The sequence below is a fragment of the Ambystoma mexicanum genome, chromosome 11, assembly GCF_040938575.1.
Source record: "Ambystoma mexicanum isolate Mex_15411 chromosome 11, UKY_AmexF1_1, whole genome shotgun sequence".
Taxonomy (NCBI): Eukaryota; Metazoa; Chordata; class Amphibia; order Caudata; family Ambystomatidae; genus Ambystoma; species Ambystoma mexicanum.
The window spans coordinates 171,874,424-171,896,725 of NC_090934.1; the positions used below are offsets into that span (position 1 = coordinate 171,874,424).

Below are 22,302 nucleotides of genomic sequence, written 5' to 3' on the forward strand. Positions count from 1 at the left end.
CATGCTCGGCCCAAAATGAACATGTGGCAAATTTAATTAGTAATTGTCTGACCCATCAGCAGTTCACTGCTGGCCACACTCAAAAGTTGAGAGGAGCCATACCCAAACCTGAAGGCCAATGTCGACTACATGGACATAATCCAAGTATATCAAGGATACCACCATATGATAGTGGTTGTCTACACATTCTCTAAGTGTATAGAGGCTGGACCCAGTTCACATGCGGATGCTCTCTGAGGTGGCCAATTTCTGGTCCGGGAAGTAGTACCAAGATGGGGCATTTGTGAGATCTGACAACAGGCCTCACTTCACCAATGAAATGTTCCTACACATCACACCTCTAAGCTTATGGCAGTGGCAGAACAGGGAACAATGTAGTTAGTTGTCCTTTTGTAACTGTTCAACATGGAAGGCGTTACCAGATGTTTCACCACAAACACCAACAGGCCAGATGAGTAAGCTGTCTGTATCTCATTTATTATTTTATCCACTACCCCTTTCTTTGGGGGGGTAATCAAATCTGCAGTGATTTTATAGGTGAGGGTCTGTGTGATCAACATCAGCTCCTGCTGAGTACCGAAAAAGGTAAGATGTGAAGGTAGATGCTGTGTGCCCGAGGGGACATGTAGACATAAAAGAACTGTGGGTGATAGGTTAGATCCCTGGAGGCACCACAAGGAGTGAGAGAAAAGACCCAAGTTGTACATGGGAAGAATTGGTGGCACACCATGCCAAGGCCAGATATGCACCAATTGCAAATTGGCTGGCTATTTACCCGTTTTTAAAAAAAATATGCTCTACAATGCAACATTTTAACCCATTTCTTTTTAAAGTCATGAAATCCCCCAAACGCCCCTCAATTAGTTTGAGCCCCCTCACTGCACTCAGTCACTATGGCATTTAAGGGAAATCGTAATGCCCCACCACTGGCTGTCGGACTGTTGGGAGGGTGGGCAGGAACCATGGTATAGTGGTGGGAGCAGGGAGGTGAGACCCCAGGGGGTGCGATGGGATGGGGAAGAGCCCTGGGTAGGAGTGGGATGAGGGAGCCCAGTGACAATGGAAGTAAGGTGCAGGGACAGCCCCAATACATACTGCCCATTTGGTATTGGCCTGCCCAAATTTTGCTATGGGGGCCCAGGCCAAAAAAGCTTCAAGACCACTGGTGTCCGGGGTATACAGATAAACTAGTGCTTGTGCAAGGGGAAACAGCAATGGGATTTAAAAAGTGGCAACAAGTTAAGGCCAACTTGTTTGTGCCCCCGTTTATTTTCCTTATACAGTACTGTAAAGGTGTGAGTATGTCGCATTTTCTCCCCTTGTGGTGCCAGTAGCTTTAGACTAGCTGGCCTGAAACTCGGCCTGCATGCATGCGGTCAGCGCTCCTTGAAACTGAGAACAAACAATTGACACAAATTTTAACACCAGATTTTTTTTATTCAAGAAAAGAAAAAAAAAGCAGTAAAAAAAGTAAATAGAAAATATTTTCTTTATTAACAAACCAAACGTACTCGTCCGAGGAAATGAACAAAAATATATGTTACACAGCAGGAGTCAATCCAGTTGGATAACCACCCGTCGGGATGAATTTAAATGTACAAAACTTGTTTTAGATGGCAAAACAGTAACCATCTATAAAAGGAACACCAGTGGCAGTGCATTTACACATTCCCAGCCTGTGTACTTAAATTAACTCTGAAAATAGCAAAATATATACAAAATTTACAAAATATACACATTCACGCTCACTAACCTTAATGCCAATAGCATCTGCCCCTCAGAGTCCTTTGCATAACTATGCAACAGAATGCATGTTTGAGGCTCTATGAACTTCAGATTGGGCAAATTTCAAGAGTTGATTCACTCCACCCAACCGAGATACCTTTAAAATGAGTCAAAAGACTATCAGTGGTCATGTGGGCAATTTATTTTTCTACTCTGCAAAGCCCACATCAAAAATTACTGCTTTCTTTAGGGGGAGACAGAGTACTGATCTCCCTCACTTGATAGGAATCCACTGTCCACATGGAGTTGTTCTTGGCTCTTTTTGCATGGACGTGGAAGGTTCTTGGACATACTGTTTCTCCATTGCTGGCTTGGTCGTGGTGTTCTGCAAACAGAAATTAATAGTATTTTAACATCACCACATTACAGCCCAGGCACAGGTTTATTGCATTACAATGTACACACCTGCATGCTATATCAAACCCAAAGCTTTGAAAGTCTGCCCCATCAATTTGTGCAGGAACCTTTTGCCGTTCCTAGCACAAAATGCCAGGTAGATCAGAATTGATCAGCGAGGTGAAATGGCTGCACCCGATTGAGCCAGTCTGCAATCACATTCTTAAAACCGATCAAAATGTAGAAACCTAAAAAAGTATTTAGAGGAACAAGGCTGCTACAGCCAATGCACTACAGGGGAGGTTAGACTTACCGCAGCAATACAGCCACTGGTCAAATGCACACTAACAAACCATATGTTGCGATGCTCAGTACCATGCAAAACTGGGGATGGATCTGAATTTTGGGCAACCAGATTCTAACGAGAACACAATCGTGTCTAGAATACAATCTTTGGGGGGCTAAGGTTGGAGGGTTGTGGTATCTGTGCAATTCAAAATGGTTGTCGTATTTCCTTAATTCCTTTTCTCAGAGATCAGCAGAGCTGAGCACCCAAAATTGTGGATTCCCTCAGCAGTGATCTAATTTAGAAGGTCGACAGATTGTCTTGGCAGACAACTCTAAACTGCCTTTCATCTAAGATTACCGTCATGCTTTGGTTTTGCTCCCTTTAGGCCACGGGTGCACAACTTGCGGCCCTCCATTCAGTTTTGTCCGGCCTGCGAGGAAAGACATTGCTGCTTGCGGGCTGCCCACCATTAGGAAAATCTTTGTAACTCTTCCAGGCTGGACAAAAAAACTGGCCCTCATTGGCTCAGGGCACATGCACCACGTCACGTAGTGTGCTACATCAATGGAGGGCCAGCACTACAACTGGCATGGCCAATAAGGCTTGATGCTGATGCCAGAAGCATTTCAGCCTTGCCATGCCCACGCCAGCCATAGTGCCAGAGACCTCGCCAGTGTAATAGCTAGCCTGCCTTCCAGTACATCCGGAAAGATGGGGGAGGGTGCACTGTTTGAGTGTCTGGTTTGTCCTGCCTGTAGTGCTTACATTGAGATGCAAGAGTGTCAGGTCTACCAGAGTGTTTTTGTGAAGTGCAGTGTATGTTGAGATGCAGGGTGGGGGGGGGGTGTATTGGGTCTGCCCGAGTGTTTTTGGGTGAAAGTACTGTGTATGTTGAGATGCGGGGTGGGGGTTTGGGGTCTGTATGGGTGCATGCTTGGTGGCATGAGGCATAGGGTTTGGTTGGGGTAGGGGTCATGGGGCCTAGTGTCGCAACCAAGAGTGAACCCAGTAACATCCTTGCTTTTTGTGGAAACCTGACTCAACGAAGGCCATGCTCCTCTTGGGCAACCAAAAGAGCAAAGTATAGCAGTCCAAAATAACGGCATGTCCAATCAAGGGTCTATAGATATGATGCAATAATGATACATTTTGTACCACACATTTTCCATTGTTAAGTTTGAAATACTAATAAAAATCATTACACCTCAAACATTCTTTTTCCATGTGTTTAATAAAAATTGGGGGTTGAAAAAGCCTCCCGCCACACCTCACCTACCACCCCACATTTACTTTGACCCACTATAGCCATTACGTAAGGTACTTTCGGCCCTCTGTCAAAATCAGTTGTGCACCCCAGCTTTAGGCCTACCCTTTGTCATTTGAAACGAAAAGGTCCAGTTTGAAGAGCACAGCTGTACACAAAAAACTGGTGGTAGTGCCGCTTTTTGGCGAGCCAACTGCAAGTTTATATTTAGTAGTAGATATTTTGAACAGTGAAACCTGCGTATGAAGAAATAAGTAAGTTAAGACTTGCTTCATGGACTGATTACTCAGTGAGCATGCAGCTCTAACGTGACCCTCGCACTAAGTTTATTTAATTGAAATCTACATGAGTTGCAGCATAGCGGCGCATGATAAAATAAGCATTTTGCAGGAAGTTTCTTTAACTCTTGCATTTATGCTGGAAAAGCATTATGAAGAAACGCGACCTTTCACATATTTGTTGTGTAGCTGAAGAACTTGCTACGTAGCTGACCAATTATCGTATGAAATGATACCAAATCAGAGGTTTCCTGGGTTTCGACAATGTAATCATCCCATTCACTGGGCGCATCCGGTTCCTGTGTTATCTCCTTCCTCTGGATCCGAAAAATCTCTGAACGCATCGGGTCCTCTTGCCAAGCCGATACTGACAGATCAGAGTACAGGCGTTGGGCCTCGAACTGGTGATTGCGAACTAGGAGTTGCTGGAGAGGGGACCCTTGTCGGTAAAGCACGGAGTGTTCTGCTCCTGGATCTATGTGGAGGCTCCGTGCTCTTTCTGCGGTCTACTCCTGGGAGGGGAGTGTCTGGGTGTGCTATGCCGAGGTGAAGGATCCCTTGAGGGGGCTTCCTTAGGTACCTCTCTAGCTCCAATTTCTCTATGGCTCTCTGCATTAATGCCATGAGCACCGGGTCATAGGGATCAGCCATACCCTCTGACTCCGGATGCCAAGGCGGGCGTGTCTTTCTTAGGGATACGGAAAGGTTGCTAACCAGGCATGCCTGTGAACTCTTCCTTAAGGATGGTCAGGAAGTTCAGTCATCTCCTTTAAAGGGGACAGTCGTGCTCCCACTGGTTCAGGTGAAACAAATTGGAGACTCTGGTCCCAAAAACGTATGGAGACTGTTCACACAGGATGGTTTGTCAGTGATGTCAGCAAATGAATGGTGGTGATAAGGGTTCTAATTCGTATCGCTGATGGCATTTCGCCGACGGTGGCTCCGTCGCGAAGACTTCAAATGTGCTTGACCGTCCACAAGAGCTTCGACAACGAGGAGTGTCATGGATGAAGTATGGAGTGTTGTTGACAGTGGCTTTGTCGACAGCTTGGTCGACGGTGCGTCCCTGTCTTTGCTGCCACTCGTGGACACCCCCCCCTTACCCTAAGAGGTGATTTTTTCCTTCAGGATTGACGCGCTTTGTGGTGTCTTGGGTGCAAGGAAGGCTCGGAAGCAGTTTCCAATCTTCTTTTAGCCTTATGAGAGGGAGAGAACTCCTTTCCACTTAAATGGCTCTTCTCTTCGAAGTCTCTCAGATGGTTTGGTAGACGATACAGGAGCCGTCTTGACAGACTCGTCAAGAGGACAGCCCATTGGGTTCTAGGTGCAACTGAAGTCTCCTGTGTCTGTCCTGCAGGGTTTTGGTGGAAAAAGTCCTGCAAATGTCACATTTGTTGATATAAGCAGTAAATGTAGTGGTCATGTGGATCCAACAGGGAAGGCTTTTTGGCAGGCTGAGACTCAGCTGAGGAGAACTGATGAAAAAGTACCAAAAGACACGTTTCTCAGAATAGCAAAAAAAAAATAGTATATACTACACACCAAGGTAAAAAGAATGTTGAAGGCTCAGAGCTGGAGGATTCCTACTGTCTGAAAGACTGCGGTGAAAAATCTGAAGAATGCTGCCTGGGGCTGAGCTTAAACTCCGTCACCTCATTGGTTGAGACCATAAAGGATCGAGTGAGGTGGAGGGACTACACAATATAATGGCTCATAGGCCACAATGGAGTAATTACATGCATTCTCAAGGGGAGAATGGATATATATGGAAATGTTTTAATAGTTAATATTTATCACTAAGGATTTCTAGTCTGACAAGGAATATTCAAGCATCTGAATCTACGAAAGATCCAATGCTCGAGAACCTATGTTACAAAATGTTTTGCGATTTGTGCTCAAGGATTAGCCAGGCCTGGCAGGGGGCAGAGTCGAATGCAGTCCTGCAGAGCCTGGTGTGTTAGCATTACTGCACTCTTACACCCCATTTCTGGCTTTGTTTATTGTGTCCGAGTGCCTGGAATGGCTGAGCCAGTGATGGAGCTGGATTAGTACTAGTATGGGGGTTGAGGGAGAGTAATTTTATCCTGAAAATAAAACTTGTTTCTTTTAAGTTTAATACTTACCAATTGAAAGACAAGCAGAAGATATAGCAAGCAGTGACGCAATTAAAAGGTCATGTCACAAGCAGCATTTTTACTAAAGTCTTCTGAAATATAGTGGGATGTTCCAAGTTTCTAAACAAGTTAAGGAATGCAAGTTTACAAGCAGTAGAGCCAAGAAAAAAGAAATGTAGAATTTGAAAAGACCGAAAACAGATGTAATCATTTCCTCCAAGCTTGTGGCAGGAGTCACAGGTATAGGGTTGGTAGGTTACAAACTTGCCTATGTAGGGCTAAGAAGCAAAAAGAACCCCCCCTATCTGATCCACATTGTAAATCAAAAGTGGGGTCCAGAACAGCTGAGAGGGACTGTGGGGGGTCAGCAACTCCTACGGAAGGCATAACAAAAACCCGAAACATTTGTTCATCACCCCCTTTTCAACACGCGTGCACAGCCAGTCAAGCAAGTAGGTGAATGACACCAAGTTTATTGTTAGGACATTTGTAGGCCACTTCCGCTTCCAATGGCATCAGGAAATGCATCCCCTCCATAAACTACTATGTGCTGGGAGGCTAGCACGCATTAGCTAAAAAATGCAGTCTAGAGCACAACACCAACAAGTAGGAATAAATGAAACGTGTAATAATCCCAAGAAAGTGTCAACTACAGCTAGAAAAAGTGCTTCTACTAAACTCTGCAGTGGTGTTTCCAGAGGCAACTTACTGTGTGGTTCCAAGAAAGGGCTCCACCTCTCGGGGACACTCCTGAGTGGGCTTGATCATCAGACTTGCCCCCCGATTGCTGAATGGAAAGGACATCAATTAATACTTAAAACCGTTGGATGGACAATAACTTCTCAAACGCTTTTAAGAGCAAAATCTACAGAAATGTTGAGCCAAATACGTTCAAAGACACTAAGAACTGTGCCTTTCTGGTTAGCGTACAACATCTCGGCATAATTTGTTCCTTAACACCCCAAAAAATACATCTGCGCAATCTGATTTAGCTAAATTCTGGATTATAAAACCCACAATTCTTTAATTCTACAAGTACAACGTACAGGCAATTTATAGGCAGGTCCACCCTGAATGAACTTATCTGCTAGCGATGAAGGCATCTTCTTCAGCATTCACTCAACATCTGGAATATAGTTAATACATTATGAGGGATAACATCTGTACCAGAGATTTCCCAGAAATCCCTTAGCGACCATAGTTTAATAGCAAATACTGTACAAAATGGTTTTAAACCCATGACCAATTTGAAACGTCCATTTTAAAATCCCCTTGACCCAAATTGGAGACCAAGCACTTATATATCTGTATTACCAACTGTTTCTTCATCAAAGGCTGGCGGTCATTCATTTCTATAAAGACAGAAAGAGCATGTAAACGGTGTACTAGAAGTTTTGGAAACAAACCACTGTTGCGTGAAGGGGTAAAGGTGTAAATAAAACATCAAAATTGAATCAAAAGCAAGCTCACCCAAAGGGTGATTTTTAGAGCACTGAAAATAAACACCCTGCTGTGTACTGTCTTTTAAGGGATAAGAACACAAAGGTGGTATGGGGCTAGAAGTCTAACTGAATGATAAAAAAATGGAGAACCCAGGCGTATTCGGTATTCTCGATAACCTCCAATAATGCACAACTACACTAGCGAGCGCACATTTTCACTCAGTTTGCTTAATGCTGATAATGTGCCAGCTTGATTTACACCAAATAAGTTGTCATTTTTTTACAGCTACCCCGACTTCACATTAGATAATTCTCACACCCATTAAGGAAGACAATTCATACACTCGTGCAGCTCACGGGTGCTTTTTTAACATTGAATGTCTGCACCACATGGCAATCAGTGACTTGCGGAGCTGTCATCAAAAGCCAATCGGTGGGGCGCGTTGATAAATAACGCAGTGGATCCTACAGCTGGACATAATTGTTTACTATACGATGGAAATATACAAGTACATAAATGACCTAATCTCATTCAGATGTCTTTTGATTTGATAGGCAGCATCATAATCCCAGTGGGAGCTCTAAACTTAAGGCAACAGTACAAAAAGAATATTACCACGGTATTCGCAGCAGGTAGATTTTGTGCTAAGTGCATGTGATTAAGGGTGAATAGCTAGTCATACCCGCCCCGCGACTCCCGTTTTAAAGTCCTAAAATGCCCTGCCACTCACTTCTATGGTTGAAGTGCGTTCTCAAGGCCTAGCGCACCCAGAAGCAGGTCAATGCCAAACCAAAAAAATGCCCAAACCAGCACAAATAAAACTGTGGGGTACACCCAAGTATCAACTCTATAAACCCACCTCTATCGTCCAGGGAGTATAGTTGAGAGGCAAATCGCTCGTCTTGGAAGCGAGACGACGCAGAACAGGTAAGAAATAATCCGAGTCCGCGCTTGAGACCTCTTCGGCATTAAGCGCGTTATAAGAAAACTAAGTGTATAAATATAACCCTTTAAATGACGAAGGCACATAGCTGAGTCGTATTTTCCAGTGAGAAATCATTCATGCAATCCCACCCTTAGTACCACCATTCCCCATGACTCATACTTACCTTGATAAGCTTTTCAGAGTCTGCATCCAGGCTCCTGTTCTGAGTTTCTTTAACCCAATGGTCCATTTTCAAACTGGGTGGCAAGTCTACATTTTTCCCTAGGGCTTTTGCAGCATTTGCTTTAGCAATTTCCAAGAGCTCTCGTCGATCTGCAAAACATAAACGGCGCGCTTATTTAAGCAAATACATGTGTGCACGGCTAGCTCAGCATATTCACTTTTAATAACTGTTATCCGTATTCTAGCGCTAGTTTAAAATGCGATCTAGGGCTGAGCTAAAGAGCAAAATAAGTCCACGATAAGCTAACATGTATATAATGTCGTTTGCACCTGTGCTTAGATCAAGGGCCCATTTGCCTAAAGGGTACATGGGCCACGGCAGTGCCTATTCCCGAGTTTGCTTTCGGTTTAAAACAGGTCTTCCTAGGTTTACAAATGAAAAAGGCTGCAAGTCTTCGGGGGCATTAGTTATTGGTCCTGAGGCGTGCTTTTCGAGGAGTCCATGCAATGAGGTAGTTTGTTTCTTATTCATAAACTCGTTATAGAAAAGCACCAGTAACCCGTCATTGGTAAGAGTGAAGGCACGCCCCCCCCATAAGACTACTATACTTCATGTCAACGTTAGACTACGCCACACAAAAGGCAGCGGGGGGCCTGCTACCAAATTACAGGATAACAGTTGGAAACGTGGTATAATGAAATAATGTAGCGTGCATACCCTTTTCAGTGAGGCGGAGAGGAGTGCGACTTCGAGATCTTGACCTCGTCCGCGATCGACTTCTCCAGCTCCTAAATGTGGCTGGATATGGCCGGCGTACAAAGCCGTAGTATCTTCGTCCTCGTGATCTTGATCGGCTTCTGCTCCGCGAATGCCTTCTGTAATACACCCGAGAACGGCTCCGAGACCTGTATCGTGGCGGAGACCTGTGGTATCGCCTGTAAGCAGCGGATGCGCGGTGTCTTCTATATCGAGGGCTGACTGACCTTGAACGGCTTCTGGAGGACGATCTGGAGCTGCGCCCAAGCCTTCTTGATCTGTAGCGTCTGCTGTGCGAACGGGATCTACTTCTGCTTCTTGAGCGCGAACCCGAAGATGAAGAGCTTGAACGAGATCGGGAACCGCTGCTTGATGACCCGCTAGATGACCTAGACCCTCGGGAACTTGCTCTAGACCTTGAACGGGAGTGCCTTTTCTTGGAGGAGTCGAGATTGAAATCATTCCTATAGTTGGTCATCTCGTTGGTTCTACGGTTTGCCTTCTCTTCATGCTCTGTATTCCCAAAACTTGAAAAACCCTTTGTTTTAGATCGGCCTGTTGGAAAAGGAAAAAACACGTTAGTCTACATAGAAACAGCACCGATAACACTACGCAAGTGCGATACATGCCCACAAACCATATCACACCTTTAATTTAAAAACATACAATTCTCAGTTTTAATTCGAGGCGAGTGCAAGAGATTAAGAACTATGGTGTTTTCGGGGCACGTGAACCTTCAAGAAGATTCAGCCCAGTTAGGAGGTGAAATTGTGCAAATTGATGCACAATTTCACCTCCTAACACTAGGCTGAATCCTAAAGCACCATGGCAGCGTATTTCCGGAGATGGGGTCCACTCGCCTTCTCACATGCCTCCACAACCCCCCCATCCCCTCAGAGCGTTTATTCTTGGGGCTGAGCAATATCCGAATACTCCCAGTTCATGTTTCGAATCCCAATGAGAAATACGTGACTTACCAACGACTGATGCGTTGTCGTATTCGTTGTATTTTACTTCGTCTTGGCTGTCTTCATTTCTAAATGGAAATGAACAAATTACTTTACCAGTCTAATACGTCTACAAATAAACATTGGACAACTTGCAGAGCATTGAGGGGAAAATACGACCCAAAATGAGCAAGTCGCGCGATTTCTAGCACTAGCTGAACCAGTTTCCCCCGCCCTGCGAGTATGTCAATTTGTCTGCGAAGACCCTATACGATCCAAGCCCACACACTTTCAAGACACAGCAAGCGTCTTGAATCTGCGCCGTCATCATCCGCCATTACTGGAGCGTCATCCAGGTTCTCACAGCGCCCCTTCTCGTGTATTGCAACATCTTACCTAACCCCAAGCTTCACAGACGCTTGACCATTGCTTGGCGCATGGCGTGCCACTTGGCCGCCATCGCAAAGCGCAGGCGCCCGTGTTCCGGACTCGGGCGCCATTGCAACGCCCTCTCCGCTAGCCGCCGCCATTGCCAGAGAGAGCGAGCGTGGCGTGTAATGGCGGACGCTCGTGTAATGGCGGACGCGCCGCCACTCCCTCGACCAGCTGCCACCGCACCAATAGACCTGTGCTGCCCTACAGATTATCCGGTCGCTCCCTTCAACCTCGCCAAAGCAAACGGTCAAAAAACCCAGAACACGAGGACACAAGACGACACGTACGTCACAAACAAACCGGTTACTATGGCGACTTTCTTCAACGTTCATCAACTGCAATAAAACGGCGCCACTATTATCAACCTTCAACCTTTTACTTTCCTGAACTGCGGAGGTCTAAGGACGCGCCCGCAGACGGATCAGAATCTTTACTTCTGAGAAGCGCGCCGTCCAAGCGTCTGGTAAAAGTCGTAGTGACACGTACCCCTGACTATTGCGTATATTTTTAAAGTGTAAACGCGCAGCTAGGCATTACTGCTCAATCTTCAAAACACAGGTTATTAATTAAGCTAACATGGACCAAAAATTACATTAAAATACTGCTAATAGGCCACCACGTAGCTGCTGCCTGCGAGACTAAAAAAATAAAGAAAACACATACGTGTTCCAGGAGGCCTGCATCGAAGAGCTGGTATTAGGCACCGGGCTGTTCTGCTGATGGAGGTTCTCCAGCTTGGTCTCCGCTCCGTCCATCAACGCCATGGCGCCGATTTATTCAGAGCGGATTATCGTTAAAACTATTAAAAAACACAAGGTAAACTGCCAACGGGGTAAAAACGTGCCTACAACGCGGGCAGCGCCTTGACACAAAAGAATAAGCAACCTGAAAGAGGGCGCAACACACACACAACCGCACGGCAGTTGGACTAACAAGGACTGGATTACACAACCTTCTAGAATTCTCCTTGCTATAGAGAAGGAGGCAGGGCGGCCACGTCAGCTACCGACCATTGGCTAATTTTCGGAATAAGGATGATATGATTTGATCGTTCACATGTCAATCTTTCTTGAAGACGAATTGGAGGTCTTCTAGACAGAAAAAAAATAACTCTACAGCCAATGAAAACACATTGGGTTCGGTGGCTATCATACACTGAAGAATAGTACAGGTCTCCACCGGGTACTTTATCTGACGAATATATATAATAAAACATGAAACATGTTTCCCTTAAAAAGAATTCCCAAGTCACCACTCGCCATTTGTATTCTGACGCTAGGATTTTTAATAGAAGTGAAAACTTCACATCTTTATAAATAAAAATGAAAACAACGTTGTTTATAGCTCAATACTAAAGCACATTTTAAAAGTGTATTGTAGGTTATATATTTTATGATAAACAAGGTCGATAAACTCAAACTATTATTTTTCCATGATGGCCACCATAGGACACAGCCAAGGTCATAATTAAGTAGCCTTAACAGCTTCGTCATCTAATCTGTTTTTAAACTTTAAAAGATGCATAAATAAACCCTTTCTTTTAGATTGAATGCTGAATTCAATGTCAAGACCGGAGGCTCGGATTATGCCTTTCTTTCTTTACTTCATTCTCGAGCAGAATTATAAAAAAAATAATAAACGTACATTAACACAAAAAAGAAACTACATGTCCCTATAAAATAGTCTCATTTTTTAAGTCCATTTATGATAGGGTACGTGTTGGAACATGTGATAATTTCCCCCAATCTCCTCTCTACTTGTCCACCCCCCTCCGCCTATTATATTGTGAAAACTAGGCCTCTCTCCAACTATACAAGAATCCCAAATTTGTCATCAACAGAGTTGGTCTTCAGGCGCTCACGTGGCTCTGTAAACAAAAAGGTGGGAGGTGGGTTAGTGGGTGAGGAAAACGTAGGAAAGTGAGAGGTGGTGTACTGTTGGCAGCTTCAGTTCGGTTTTCACTGTGCGCTGAGCTTGGGTGTGCATATAGGATCGTAGCGACTCCTCGCTTCTTGTTGTTGCGATCTATGTGTTGATTGTTGTCGCAGTGTGGTAAAGTCTGTGCAGTTTGCTGTGAGAGAGGTGGTTGTGTGGCTTTTGTGTGAATTAAGTATGCAGAAATTTGAGGTTTTGGTTAGTGGGTTGTATGTCTCATAATCCCTGTAGTTTAGTTTATGTATCAGGTTGTCATACTAGGTTGGTGTAATCTTACTCTCGGTTTATCAATTGTCTAGTTTCTGTGATGATACCGTGGCAGGTTCCAGCAGATTAAATTGGCTAAGTAACCCCAGGTTTGGTGAGCATTGTCCCCTAGTTTCGATAGTGGTGTTATATTATCCTTAACCAGCTCCTTGCTATCTATTTACTGTCGGTGGTCCAGTGGTTAAAAACCCATTGCATTTTTTAAGGGGGTTAGAAAATTATATATATGGAGTGTGGGTGTTTGGGAATAAATACACATTAAAAAAAAGGGGTTTGGGAGGGAACCCCCAAAAAAAAAATTCAAAGGGTTTTTGTGTAAAAATATCGCGGTAAAAAACCCCGGGAAAAAACATCCCGTGATGAAATGTCATGGAACCCATTAGGTGGCCCATTCCTCTCTTCCCTTTCCTGACTGTCTAGTTTCAGGGCCGGGGGTTGAGGCTGGCCTCCATCTAAGTTTTTGACCTAAGTACACCCAGGGGCGAGCATAATGCCTGCTTAGGTAGTGGAGTTATATCATCATTCCACGCTCCTTCCTATCTATTACTGTCGGTGGTCAATTGCTGCCTGTGCCTTCGAGTGATACCAGGTGCTATTGCTGGGTCATACCTTGCTCTCCCTTCAGATTGATGCAGGTTTTCCCTGGTTTGATTTTATGTGGTTTGTTTTCAATTGATAAATCGATATGTTACAGATCCATACATCCTTATTTTATAAGGGTTGATGATTTAGCGAGTCAGGGTAGGTTATTCTCTCAGCCTAGTTCCTCTGTGTATGTCCTTATCGGCATTCTTTCTGGTTAGGCGATGAAGAGCCATGATATGAGGAGTTTCCTGAATTGTAGGTGATCTCTTGTGTTCGTATGTTCTTTGGTAGTTTGTTCCCGGTTTTTAGGGCGAGGTGAGAAAATGAGGATCCTCAGAGTTTTCTCTTGTATGATTTGGTTTCCAAACGGATGTCGCTGCTGGATCTGAGTGGCCTTGCAGTGTGATGTAGATTTAGTTTTCTTCTGAGGAACTCTGGACCTTGGTCGTGGATTGCTCTGTGGGTTATGCCCATTGATTTGAACTTGATCCGCTGTTTGATGGGTAGCCAGTGTAGCGTTTTCAGCGCTGATGTGATGTGTTCTCTTCTAGGTAGTTTAAGGAGCAGTCTGGCCGCTGCATTTTGTATGCGTTGGTGTTTATTTAGGAGTCGTTCAGGCAAGCCTAGATAGAGGCTGTTGGCATAGCCTAGTCTGGACATGATGAGGGCGATGACAGCAGTTGTTTTGTGGTGAATGAGAGGAAAGGTGGGATCCTTTTAACCGATCGCAGGAGAAACAAATATTTCTTGATTAGGGCGTTTACTTGTGGCTCTAGAGTGAGTTCGTTGTCCATCAGGACTCCCAGGTTTTTTACAGTCGATGATGGGGCTGGGGTTTCGCCAAGTTCAGTTTGCCGTGGGAGGTTGTCTTCTCTGGTTTTTGCGATGATCATTATTTCTGTTTTGCCTGGATTGAGTTTAAGGTAGTTTAAGTTCATCCAGTTGTATATTTCACGAAGGCAGTTCTCTAGTGTTGCGTTGTTTTCTTGTGAGTCTAGTATTTTGTAGATTATTTGTGTCATTATCATAATTGTAACAGGTGAGGCCATGTCTTTCGATGATTTTAATTAGCTGTGACAGGTAGTGAAATAATGTAGCGTGCATACCCTTTTCAGTGAGACAGAGAGGAATGCGACTTCGAGACTTGACCTCGTCCGCGATCGACTTCTCCGGGCTTGAGGAAGGAAGCACCAGGGCAGCAGACCGGACTCACGTGCGCAGTGCGCTCTGTTAATTTAAAACAAACTGGGCTTAATTGCAAGCAGGGCCTGCAACAGGGGCAAATTCTTCACTAGACAGAGGGGCCTAAGACTCCTTACCTTGGGAACTGCCGGTGCAATGAAGAAGAACCACTTGGGCAGTGGGCCTACGAGGACGGAGAGCCAATCAGGGGAGGGGGCAGGAGGGAGGAGGGACCAGGGCAGAAGAGCGGACTCACACGAGCAGTGCGCTCTGTTAATTTAAAACAAACTGGGCTTAATTGCAAGCAGGGCCTGCAACAGGGGCGATTTCTTCACTAGACAGAGGGGCCTATGACTCCTTACCTTGGGAACTGCTGGTGCAATGAAAGAAACCACATGGGCAGTGGGCCTATGAGGACGGAGAGCCAATCTAGTGAGGGGGCAGGAGGGAGGACCAGGGCAGGAGAGGGGACTCACACGCACAGTGCGCTCTGTTCATTTAAAACAAACTGGGCCTAATTGCAAGCAGGGCCTAATTACAATAGGGGCACATTCTTCACTAGACAGAGGGGCCTACGACTTCTTACCTTGAGAACTGCTGGTGCAATAAAGAAGATCCCGGTAGACAGTGGGCCTACAAGGACGGAGAGCCAATCGGGGGAGGGGGTGGGAGGGAGGAGGGACCAGGGCAGGAGAGGGGACTCACACGCGTGGTGCGCTCTGTTAATTTAAATAAACTGGGCCTAATTGCAAGCAGGGCCTAATCACAACAGGTGCTGCTGCCTTTCTCGGCCTATTACATTGTGAAACTTCCAGCCGAATGACTTCCAAGTCTACAGTATGTATACTCATCACTAGTGTGGACACAGGCCGCAGACATGGCCATGCAACCATGCACCATAAAATACTGCTATGGCTAAGCAAATCCGGTCTAGCAACACACATAGCCGTCCACACTGAAACAAGTAACTTGCCTCAACACCTCTGCCACTAGCATACAGTGACTACCATCCGAAAGGAACTCTGTATAGCTGGCCACACATCGACTCTCTATAAAATAGTAAACTATCGCAATCCACCAACAGCGACCAACCATTTGCCTGGCCTCTTTGGGCTTCTTAGCCTAGCCAGCCACCTAATTCCTAGACCGGCAAAATGCACACACGCATATCCTAATCTAAACCCCTTTGAATTTTTCACCACATTGACTACGGTCACAGAGGGCGTTCCTACCAGAATAGCACATTGAGGCCACACAAGTGTGGCAAGAGCGCTATATAAATATCCAAGTACAATACAATACAATAACCTTAGCTTCATAGCCTTGTCCTTCCTCTTTCTTTGCTGCTCGGGCAGCAGTTAAGTACCTTACATTTATTCTCAGGAGTGTGTGTTTGACTTTATCGTGGTTATGCTTGTTCAAAGCTTGCTCACCACTCACAATGCCACACTCTTCATTGGTTTAAAATAGAATGGGCCTCATTACGAGGTTGGTGGTGGCCTTGCCGGTAAAATCAGCAAGGCTACCTCCATACCGGCATGGAAATCCAGCATCCGCAAATGGACAATTACCGGTGTATTCTGACCCCGCCGGACCCGGTAATTGCCCTTACATTCATAACGGTGCCGGTGGTACAGGCATGCAGTGCTCGCAGGTGCCTTTCATTCTGCAAGGGGAGACCTGGCGGAATGAAAGGCACCCGCGGCACAACACTGAGTTTGCCGGCTCCGGACCGCCAACTGTAGTGAAAAGGGAGAAGCCGCACTTCCCTGGAACCAGCCCTTAGTGCAATAAAATCACTCCTAATCACCTTCCCACACAAATAAGTATCTATGCGAAGCACAGTGAGCTCATTCTGGAAGAAAGCCAATCACACAGAATATTTGATGCTTGCATTTATTTACTACAGTGTCTAATGAGAACTAAGCAGCATTTTTACAATAATATGGGAATGAAAGGGCAAGCTGAATAATATCAATTGTCAGTCACAAATGAATATGCAATTATTTATCTTATGCTCCTAGATATCGTGGATGGAGATATGATCGTATCACAACCAGGACCCTTGCCACTCGAAGTGCCGGCACCCCTTGAGAGAGAGGAGGGGAGGAGTGGCCAAGCCCCCCACAGGCCTGCACCAGAGCGGGCATGTGATGCTAGGAGTCTCGGCCCAGATAGTGCACGGCTGGTCGTCCAGACACTGTTCCTCTCCGTACGCGCGTTTCACAAACAGCCCAGGATGAGTCCCTCCCTCACTGGCCCCGGTATAGTTCTCTTATTAGGGGCTGCACGTCAATCACTATGACATACCAGCTCTTCAAGAATCTTCTAGGCTCACCCTTCCAGGCAGCAAACATGTTTTTGCATTGAAAGTTACAAGACTGGAAACAGCCAGTCTTGGCTCCCAGGCTTCGTGTATGTTGTTTTGGGAAGGCCTGACATTCCTGTGTTATCAGTGCACCTGACTCGCTGAGCGAAGACGAGTAAGGCTGTGCCTAGCTCCTAGAGGCTGCACAGAGCTTCTTGCAAAGCTAGATGTTTTATGTCTTCAAGAAGGGCCTTCGCAGTTAACCCCTCGCAAGCATGCTGGCTCACTCAGTTCGAGAGTCCTGGCTGGTTCAGCATTTTTCCTCCACACTTCAAATAAGCTCCAAATACACGGAATATAGCTCAGTAGGTTAGTGCAAGTGCGGGTTACTGCAAGCGCCTAGAGGCTTTTCATGACATTCCACCCCTTTCGAAGTGAGGCTTGAAAATGCTGACTCAGTGCCATGATTTAGAAGCATGTACAGTGTGCTGTAGGCCGATTAACAGTTTTTCCAGCGCAGTCATTCTGTTATAGAGAAATGTCATCCTGCGCAAGAGCCCAATAAAAACTATAGCAATCAGTATTATGGAGATCAGCAGCCACAGCAAGGGATGCAACATTATATTAAGCAGCCTCGTTAAGGAGGGAGACCATCCACTGAATACATCCCACCAGTGGTGAGTAGTAACCGATTGCAGATGGTCAGCAGTTTTAATCAATTGATTTCTGTCTATCATCAACTTGCACTCTGCAGAGATAACCGAGGTAGCTAGCGTTTGGAAATCTTTCCAAGTAGTTTGAGCAAATTGTCAAATAGCTTGAAGCCGGGCAGTAAACACCCCATAGGGTAGAGTCCAGTTAAGCAAATGCGTGAGCTCGGCATGCAGAGTAGTGTGAGACCACTGGGTTAATGAATATAAGGTGTGAGTAACGATGTCTAAGATAGTCACAACCTGATCTACGCAAAATACTTGAGGATTCCCTAATAACCTATAATTGTTAATAAGCAAGGGATGATTAGTAACTACGCAGGCTTTATGCTGATCTATCTGGAAAATGTCAGTCCCATTAATGTGGTATTGCATCCAGGTGCATTCCCCTTCTATGGGATGCATGCATGGGTCCGGAATCCTTCCAGTTTGGGGACACACCCACCCCTGATCCCAGGACATGCAGGTGTGACTGTGAATTGTGTAGTTTTGGCTGTCTAACCATTCCCCTCATATCTGCGGAACCCACCAGGAACCATTTATTTTCATAGGCAAAACTATAAAAGGACACCATATTTCTAAAGCATAAGCAGTTCTACTAACTTGCATTAAAGCATGGCATGTGTTATTCATGCAATCAAAAGCAAGCGGTTTAATCCATATGTTTGCTGGTAACTGTAGCTCTGTGTGCCAGTGGGTTGAGGATAGTCGCCCCCACTCGGAGCAAAAAGCCAACACCTGCTGATTTAACAAAGTTTGCCATAAAATGCATCGTGTGTCTTTAGCAGTCTTGTTGACCTGCCCTATAGCAGAAAAAATGTCTTCGTAGCTAAAATTCTGCCATCTCCAATGGTTGCCAATACTTGTAGCAGTGTTGCGCAGGGCAGGGCTTATCATTGGGCCCCACTGGGCCAGAAGTTTTATAGCAGCGCTGGCATCAGAACCCATAGTGGCTAGATTATTGTGCAGAGTTTCTATGTCAAAAGCGTTTAAAGCTCCCGTTCCCACCCCCGCTGCTCCCACAATTAATGAATCTAGCCCCCTAGATACGCGCAATTTGGGGATGGGCCATAGAAATTGACTCCATTTGTAGCAGCTTGGTAGTAATAAGGAAACATTGCCTCGTGATAAATCTATGTCTAAGTGTACCTCTGTAATGATAGACGCGTGCATTACGTGCTTGCAATTTAAATGTTGTTTTACTACTGGAAAATCTAGCATGTTTACAGTTTCTACTTTGTTTGATTTGAAGAACACCATCCTCCATGTGGGATGCCTGCCATATACAATATTAGTTTTAGATACAAACACCATACTACCATCCGGCAATGGCTGTTTCAACATACAATTGTATGAAATGCATTTAGTCAAGTTATAGTCCAAAAAATCTTGGCGAGTACACTCGCTGCAGTTCTTGGGGCAGAAGAAACATGAAACATCAAACAAATTATTGTATCCATTCACTGAAACGTTTGGGCCTAAGATTTCATAAGCGCCAGTCATATGAGTCAGTGAAAAAAGATGCCCAACAATGTGTCAAGCTAGAACTCTTGCAGTTCCAGTACTCATTTGTAGCGCTTTTCTCACAGGTTACGGTGTGGTTGTAGTTGTCACGCAGGACTGGAGCATCAGGTGTAGTGCATGCGATTCTCAGAGTCCATGTAGCGTCTTGCATCAACCCATTCTTTAGAGAGAAAGCGTTTGCTTGGCAGGTCAGGAGCACCCACAGCAAGGCAAGTCCCATCCCCTTCATACTGCTCTACGTTTGTGGTGTGAGCCTAGTAGCGGGAATATAAACAGGCATGTCAGAATTCTGCAAAAGTACAACATAAGTACTTCCAACACCTTGACTTAACACTTCCCCAGCCTCAGGCTTTTTGTTTGTATGGTGAACCCACACCCTTTTCCTGGTGCTACCGAAGTCTCCTTCCCCCCTCAGTGTAGTGTCTGGGGCTTGCTTACTTTCAACCACTAGGGGAACAACTGCTTGCTCACAAATAAATTCTGCAATTCGGTCATATTTGGTTAATGGTACTGCAGATGCACCAGCGTTATATAAGAGTATCAAAACAGTCCCTCTATAATCAGGATCAATCACACCTCCCAAAATGTCAATGCCTTTTTTCGCCAGGCTGGATCATGCAGCAAAGCGTCCATAGGTACCAGCTGGCAATTTGATGCCAATACCCAGCGATATGGATTTGGTTTGTCCCGCTGATATAACATCATCTTCATAGGTAGATAAATCAAGTCCAATGCTACCCGCCGTGGCTTGCACAGGCAGCATTGCTTCTTTGTCTGTCTTCCTCACAATAAGAGTCTTTGTGGATTCCACTTTCTCACTTGTCAGTCTCACAAGGGGTGTCTGCCTGTTTCCCAATGGATGATTATTCAGTTCAAACAGTGCTTGTGCCAGGTGTTTGGACCACCCCTTGAGAGTGTGAGTCTTAGTCAGTTTCTTTATTTTTGCTTGAGCAGCCCATTGCTGCGCTCCACCAGAGCAGAGGATTCTGGGTATCGACTGATGTGCAGTGTCCATTTGATGCCTTGTTCTAGCGCCCAGTTCTGCACATTGTGTCCAGCAAAATGGCTGCCTTGATCTGATTGGATTTCATCCAGAATGCCATAATGCCTGATGAGGTATTCCATTCCTTGCAAGGTAGCCAGTTGATCTGCATGGGCAGCTGGATAGGCTAACAGCAGTCCAGAATATGTGTCTACCATGGTCAACACATAATGCTTTCCATTCTCGGGCGGTAAAGGGCCAATGTAGTGAACTTGCCATACGCTAGCAGTTCTTTCACCTCTTCTCAAAGGGCCTTGAAGTTTCCTCTCCAGCGGGTTGTGCTTCACTTCGCAGCACACAGAACATTGGGAGGCAGCTTGCTTGGCATGATCCATGGTAATGGGCAATTGTCTGCTCTTAGCCCATTCATAGGTTCCTGCTTGCCCTAGGTGCCCTGAGGTTTGGTGTGCCCAGTCCGCCATTCCTTGCAATACCTCAGCTTCTTCAGGTGTTGCCACTGGGCGAATTTTCGCCATTTGATCCACTTTGTTGTTGAACAGGGCAGCCAGTGAGGTGTCAGGGGGCATGTGTGCATCGACATGCCCAATGCAGATTTTGCACCTCTCACCTTTGCACCACATCTCTTCCCAGATGTCCGGCCCTCCCCAGATAGGCGTGTTCTTGATCTGCCAGCCGTCTTTTCTCCATGCCAGTGCCCAATGGGTCAGGCCTTGATATGTGGCCCAACTGTCCGTGTATATGTATGCAGTCTCTGTCTCTTGCACCTGTTCAATCACGGAGGCCACCGCCTGCAGTTCAGCATATTGACTGGATCCTCCCACACCTTCTCTCATCAGCAGTGTTTCTCGGTGGGGCTGGAATGCAACAGCTTGCCAGTGTCTTTGCCCTTTATCATACTTTGCTGTGCCGTCCGTGAACCATACACATTTTTGTTCTTCCTCTGTCTATGTATCATAGGCGGGTGCGACTTTGAAGGGAGATTCTGGCAACGCCACAGTGGTGCTTGGTTCAGGCATCGCTTCCAGATCTACTGCCTCCAGCATTTGTTCTTGCAGTCTGGAAACCCCTGTGCGGCCAGCTTTTGCACGTTGCTGTAAATACCATTTCCACTTGACATGAGTAGCGTCTTGTGCTCTGCCACTTCTTCCGCTTGCAGCAGAGCCGCGCACCCAGCCCATGATCGGAATTTATGTGCAAATTGTCACTGGTTGCTCGCCTGTGATTCTTTCAGTCTCAATTAGAGCCCAGTACACTGCAGCAACTTGTTTCTCAAACGGAGTATATCTTGTCATAGGATCTGTGAGCTTTCTTGACAAGAAACCCTGCGGCTCTCTTTTCTGTCCTTGCTTTTGCCACAACCTCCACACAGCAACATCATTGTAGACAAGAATTTCCAGTTCAAAAGGATCAGTTTTCGTCATGGGCCCAGTGTGATGTAATTCTGCAAAGCATCCTTAGCCTGCTGAAAGACAGACTGTTGCTCTAGGCCCCATGTAAAATCATGTTTCTTTCTGGTGACTTTGTAGATGGGTTTCAGTATCAAGCTTAAATGAGGTATGTGATTTCTCCAAAAAACCATTAACCCAATGAACCTTTGTGCCTCTTTTTTATTTGCTAGTGGAGTCATCTGCTGAACCATGTCAATTACAGGGTCGGAAATTTTCTTAACTGACCCAGACCAGATTGCACCTAAAAATTTCACCTCTTGAGCGGGCCCCTGTACCTTTTTGGGATTTATGGCCCACCCCCGGTTTTGCATGTGTGTAATCAACTTTTCAGCAGCTTTTTCTACATGTTCTTTCTCAGCACTGGTCAGCATGGTATCATCAATGTAATGAGCAACATACACATCATCTAACTGTACCATCTTTAAGTCTCTTGCAATCAATCCATGACACAGAGTGGGACTATGCAAATACCCCAGGGGCAATTTAGTAAAGGTAAATTGTCTGTCTCCCCAAGTGATAGCAATTTGGTCTTGTGATTCAGTGTCAATATCAATGGAGAAAAATGCATTGGCCAGGTCAAGGAC

At 45.5% G+C, this 22,302-nt stretch overlaps 1 protein-coding gene across 2 annotated transcripts; it reads right to left on the reverse strand.

Annotated features, from left to right (window-relative positions):
- Positions 1–1,471: 1,471 nt before the first annotated feature.
- Positions 1,472–11,713, reverse strand: RSRP1 (arginine and serine rich protein 1). Of its 2 annotated transcripts, none has more exons than XR_011279578.1 (6): positions 11,420–11,713; positions 10,352–10,410; positions 9,336–9,929; positions 7,113–8,767; positions 6,776–6,853; positions 1,472–2,110 (listed from the first exon to the last, which is right to left on the reverse strand). XR_011279578.1 is itself a non-coding variant. In XM_069622725.1 (6 exons), the coding sequence occupies exons 1-6, from the start codon at positions 11,518–11,520 to the stop codon at positions 2,000–2,002; spliced, it is 1,092 nt and encodes a 363-aa protein (XP_069478826.1). In that variant the 5' UTR covers positions 11,521–11,713; the 3' UTR covers positions 1,472–1,999. The 2 variants fall into 2 exon arrangements, 1 of the variants encoding a protein (XP_069478826.1); XM_069622725.1 differs by having other exon boundaries at positions 8,619–8,767.
- Between the last annotated feature and the right edge of the window lie 10,589 nt (positions 11,714–22,302).

Excerpts from the sequence above, each read along its gene's own strand:
- RSRP1 (XM_069622725.1), bottom strand. The coding sequence starts at position 11,520 with ATGGCGTTGATGGACGGAGCGGAGACCAAGCTGGAGAACCTCCATCAG. Across the intron at positions 10,411-11,419 it reads ATGCAGGCCTCCTGGAACAC|AAATGAAGACAGCCAAGACG; the intron begins GTATGTGTTTTC and ends ATTTCCATTTAG. Across the intron at positions 2,111-6,775 it reads CCCTTTCTTGGAACCACACA|AACACCACGACCAAGCCAGC; the intron begins GTAAGTTGCCTC and ends TTCTGTTTGCAG.